Genomic DNA, 5,706 nt, shown 5'->3' on the forward strand with positions numbered 1-5,706 from the left:
AGCTTAGAAGTCTTCATGCAGGCCCCCACACTTGTACCCTAAAGTTCAAAGTGGGGATACAACCTTGACAGCTCCCATCCCATCCCCATTGAAGGGACCCTGCCAGATACAGGCCCAGCCAGGAGGAACAAATCATAGAATCCTAGAAGATCAGGGTAGGGAGGGACCTCAGGAGGTATCTAGTCTAATCCCCTGCTCAAAGCAGGACCAACCCCAACTAAATCATCCCAGCCAGGGCTTTGTCAAGCCTGACCTTAAAAACCTCTAAGGAAGGAGATTTCACCACCTCCCTAGGGAACCCATTCCAGTGCTTCACCACCCTCCTAGTGAAATAGTGTTTCCTAATATCCAACCTAGACCTCCCCCACTGTAACTTGAGACAATCGCTGAAAGCTAAGGAAATAAGCCACACAATGGTCTCTGCCCTCAGGACTTCGTAGCTGAGCTTTAGGGCCCACAAGCTGTTGGATGCACAATCTCAACTGACTGCATCACAGCCCTGCTCCCAACCCTCAGCTGATTTTTTACTGTTTCCTGGCTTTCCTCTCTGCTCTGGACTGGCCTGCCAGCCCCAGCGCTGTGTCCTCACTGCTGGTTCCTTGCCAGGCTGCAGCAGAGCCCATCCCATCCCTGGAGCAGAGGGAGCCAAGGCTGGGGGGGAGGAAGGTGGAGATGATCCAGTACGTGGATGGCATTGGAGAGGAGGGGAGCGAGTAACAGGGCTTGGGCTTTGGGGTAAGAGGTGGGGAATGGAGCAGGGCCTTGGGGGAACAGGTGGGACAGCGGAAGCAGCCTTGTGGAAAGAGGTGGGGCAGGGGGCAGGGCCTTGTGGAATAGGCAGGGCAGGGCATGGGGCCTCAGAGATCCAGTTAACAGCAATTAGAAAGGTGGCAATCTATGTGAGAATGAGTTGTACACAAAAAGATTCCTCAGTTTGTCATGCTGACACAGCACAGCAAGGCCAGGAAAGGATTTAATGTCACTTTGACTGTCCAGTAAGTGATTGAGGGAAGGGGGCCCAGCACCACATCACCAGCCAGCTCTGCACGGAGCTCTGTCTGAGAGCCAGAGAACCAGGAGAAAACTTTAGGCCCCTTTATGAATAAAGAGCCGGAGTAGCCTGTCCCGGATCTGTTTGGTCCTCACCCCGTAGATGATGGGGTTTAACATGGGGGGCATCAAGAGGTACACGTTGGCAATGAGAACGTGGAAATACAGGGGCACATTTTGGGCAAATCTGTTCGTGAGGGGGATGATGACACCTGGCATGTAAAAGGCGAAAATGACAAAGAGGTGGGAGCCGCAGGTCCCCCAAGTCTTGAGCCGGGCGTCTTTTGTGGGGAGGATGAAGATTGCCCTGAGGATCTGAGTGTAGGACACCCCGATAAAAATCACATCCAGACCCATCACACAGAATTGCACAAAGAGGCCGTAGTAACTACTGACACGGATGTCAGCGCAGGCCAGGTTCACCACAGCTATGTGTAGGCAGTACGGCTGTGGGATTACGTTGGTTCTGCAATAAGGCCACTGCCTTGCCAGTAAGGGATAGGGCAATACAACTATGCAACCACGCAGCACCACAGCCAGGCCAATCTTGGCCACCAGGGGGTTTGTCAGGATGGTGGAATGTCTCAGGGGATGGCAGATGGCCACATAGCGATCTAAAGCCATGGCTACGAGGATCCCAGACTCCATCGCTAAGAAGCAGTGAATGAAGTACATCTGGGTGAGACAGGCACTGAAATCTATCTCCCTGGAATTAAACCAGAAAATTGCCAGCATTTTGGGCAGGGTGGATGTATACACGATCAGGTCAGTGATGGCCAGCATGCAGAGGAAATAATACATGGGCTCATGGAGGCTCAGCTCCAGCTTCACAGTGAACAGGATGGAAAAGTTCCCCAAGATAGCTATGATGTACATGGTGCAGAAGGGGATGGAGATCCAGACATGGGCTGCCTCCAGGCCAGGAATGCCCAGCAGGATGAAGGTGGAGAGGTTGGTGAAATTGGTTGTGTTGGAATCTGACATGCAGTAGGGGAGAAGGTGTCCAACGCTGAGGCAGAACGGTGTCTCCTGCACGTACCGTATGTTCCCCTGACTTCCTGTATGTGCCCAGGGTCTAGGGTGATGGTCGCAGTACAAATACCTGGATAGAGAGAGAATGTGAATATGAGCTAGTGACCATCACCTTCAGCCCCCAACTAAAACCTCTCCAGCGCATCATCAAGGATTTACAACCTATCCTGAAGGACGATCCCTCCCTCTCACAGATCGTGGGAGACAGGCCAGTCCTCGCTTACAAACAGCCCCCGAACCTGAAGGAAATACTCACCGGCAACCACACACCACACAACAAAAAAACTAACCCAGGAATCTATCCTTGCAACAAAGCCCGATGCCAACTCTCTCCACATATCTATTCAAGCGACACCATCATAGGACCTAATCACATCAGCCACACCATCAGAGGCTCGTTCACCTGCACATCTACCAATGTGATATATGCCATCATGTGCCAGCAATGCCCCTCTGTCATGTCCACTGGCCAAACCGGACAGTCTCTATGCAAAATAATAAATGGACACAAATTGGATGTCAAGAAATATAACATTCAAAAACCAGTCGGAGAACACTTCAACATCCCTGGTCACTCAATTACAGACCTAAAAATCGCAATACTTCAACAAAAAACCTTTAAAAACCGACTCCAACGAGAAACTGCAGAATTGGAGTTAATTTACAATCTGGATACCATTAAATTAGGCTTGAATAAAGACTGGGAGTGGATGGGTCATTACACAAAGTAAACACTATTCCCCCATGCTAATTTTTCCCCTACTCTTACTCACACCTTTTTGTCAACTGTTGGAAATGGGCCACCCTGATTATCACTACAAAAGTTCTTTTTTTTCTCCTGCTGATAATAGCCACCTTAATTGATTACTCTCATTATTTTTGGTATGGCAATACACATTTTTCATGTTCTCTGTGTATATATATCTTCCTACTGTATTTTCAACTGCACGCATCCGATGAAGTGGGTTTTGGCCGATGAAGACTTATGCCCAAATAAATTTGTTAGTCTCTAAAGTGCCACAAGTATTCCTTGTTCTTTTTGCTGATACAGACTAACGCGGCTACCATTCTGAAATGTGAATATGAGACACTACATGCACTACTGGAGGCTGTTCTCATGGGCGAAGCAGATTGGTTGCTCTTTGCACACTGAAATCTGACATTTTCATTATTCAAATAAATGAATTATGAAGAACTGACGCTACTAATGCCAATTCCATATTTTTTGGGGCTCCCTGCTCAATAATTCCTACACATCATGGTATGGGAAACCTTACTAAGCACCGGTAGAAAACACAAGTGTGGATACTGGTCATCCATCATTGTTCCTTAGGCTTTTTCTATACTGCCATGTTTTTTTCGCAAATAAGCAGCTTTTGCCAAAGAAACAGTGGTTGTCTACACACTGCAAAGCCACATTCAATGACGGAACTTACCAGTTGCAGTGACATAATATAACCACCTTGACAAGAGTTTACGCAAAAGCTTTGTTGGCAAAGTGCCAGTGTAGACACTTTTTTATCACTGTAATTGGCCTCTGGAAGGCGTCCCACATTGTCCATCCTGAGTGCTTTGGTGAACAGTTTCAACTCCTCTCCCCTGCATCGAGGTAAACACTTTCTGCCCCTCCCCCTTTAAAGGCGCTGGAATTTTGAAATTCATCTTCCTGTTTCCTCAGTGTGGAGTGCTCACATCACAGCTTCCCAGCTGGCCATGGCAGCTCCACGCTTGGGACACTGCGGAGCTGCTGGATCCGCTCAGTATTTGGGGAGAGGAGGCCGTGCCGTCCCAGCTGCGCTCCGGTCATAGGAATGTCAATAGCAAAGGGCAGATTTCATGCAGCATGTGGGAAAAGAGCTATGATCAGGACACACTGCTGTGCACAGCAGAGGTGAAGGAGCTGAGGCACATGTACCAGAAGGCAAGGGAGGCAAACAGTATCTCCGGTGCTGTGCCTGTCAGCGTACGTAATCTTCCTCTCTGAGAGGTGGTAGATAGGTCGAATTCTTCGGTAGACCTCATGCTGTACATACCAGGTTTAGGTTGATAGAGCTACATCTCTCAGGGGTGTGATTTTTTTTTTTTTTTGCTATAGCAAAAAAGAGCAAATACAATTTTAATGTGCATTAGCAGAGGCATAGCATGCAAGTCACGGGAAGGGATAGTAGAACTTTTCTTGGTGCTGACCTCAGCTGGAGTTTTGTGTCCAGTTTGGGTCTCCAATATATAGGAAGGATGAAGAGAAACTGAAAAGGATCCAGATGAGAGTCACAAAGACGATCCACAGGATGGAATGCAAGCCATACTAGCAAAGACTGAAGGAACTGGTTATGTTTAGTTTGGAAAAGGGAGTATTAAGAGGGGACATTACAGCAGGCTTGAGATACTAGAAAGGCTGCCATTAAAACTATGGAGGAACATTGCCACATAGATCAAGAGGTAAGAGGTTCAAACTACAGCACAAGAGATTTAGATTTTATCTCTGATAAACTTCCCAACTGTACGAAAAGGAGAACAATGGAACAGACGCCCAGGCAGGTTGTGAAAGTCCTTCATTGGACATTTTCAATAGGAGACTGGATAGTCATCTATATGGGGTGGTTTAGACACAACAAATCCTGCATCTTGGCAGGGGGTTTAACTAGCTGATCCTTGCAGCCCCCTTCTAACCCTGTCGCTCTTTGATTCCATTATACAAAATCCTAGTGTAGACCATGTCTTACAGAAACACAAGCTATAGAGCACAGTACTGGGGTAACTGGGTGAAATGTAATGGCCTGTGTTATACAGGAGGTCAGACTGGATGTTCTGATGGTCCCTTCTGATTTTGAACCCGATGAATCTATCGATATAGAAAGTAGTTCAAGCATTATATTTATTCTGTCTCATAACACACTAACAAGGGAACATTCAATTACATTAAAACTCTGAACATATACAATTGATAAAAGAAAACTGTTTATATAATCCATATTTGGCCTGTGGAACTGCTTGCCACAGATATTATTGGAGCAAAGAGCTTAGCTGAATGTGATTCGCAACTGGATTGGCCATAGTTGGTGTAGCTGGTGGCACCAACCATTGTTAAGTCTGTCTGACACCTTCAATGACAAGACTTCATTTTCAGTTGCATATAAGTTTGCCAAACATTAATCTGAAATTTCCCACACTGAGTGTCTACTTTTGTCTGAATTGCATTTTGAAAGTTTCAGGCATAACAGTTCTGCTGACTTCTAGCATGACGCTAGCGGAGAAGATGTCTTGCCCATGTTGAAAAATTGTTACATTTCTGCTAGTGAGGAGCCCTAGCACCTCCATGCTTTTCCGCAGATAAAGTCTGGTAACACCCTGGCCCTGAATATTACAGCAAATTCAGCACCTGTGGCAAGGGCCCCGGGGTGTTTACCGGCTGTGCATAACAGAAATGAAAACAGACCTATTCTCTGTCCCATCATGCATACGTCGCACTTGGTTTGTCAAACAGAAAGAGATGGGTACCTGTGATTTTTGAGATGGAAGCCTCTTCGCTGGGAATATCCCTCAGGTAGCTGTGTCCCACACCTCTCTCATGCAAATGTCTGCAGCAGCATCCCACGCTGAGAGCTCACACAGGGATGTGCACTG

The 5,706-nt window shown here is 47.0% G+C and overlaps 1 protein-coding gene across 1 annotated transcript; it reads right to left on the bottom strand.

The window, feature by feature from the left end:
* Positions 1-1,086: 1,086 nt before the first annotated feature.
* On the bottom strand, positions 1,087-2,034 carry LOC112112763 (olfactory receptor 52R1-like). The gene has a single exon (XM_024208811.2). It carries the CDS (start codon positions 2,032-2,034, stop codon positions 1,087-1,089), a length of 948 nt encoding a protein of 315 aa, XP_024064579.2.
* Positions 2,035-5,706: the final 3,672 nt, after the last annotated feature.

Source organism: Terrapene carolina, unplaced genomic scaffold (assembly GCF_002925995.2).
Source record: "Terrapene carolina triunguis isolate 2854851 unplaced genomic scaffold, T_m_triunguis-2.0 Scaffold30357, whole genome shotgun sequence".
In the NCBI taxonomy this organism is placed as follows: domain Eukaryota; kingdom Metazoa; phylum Chordata; order Testudines; family Emydidae; genus Terrapene; species Terrapene triunguis.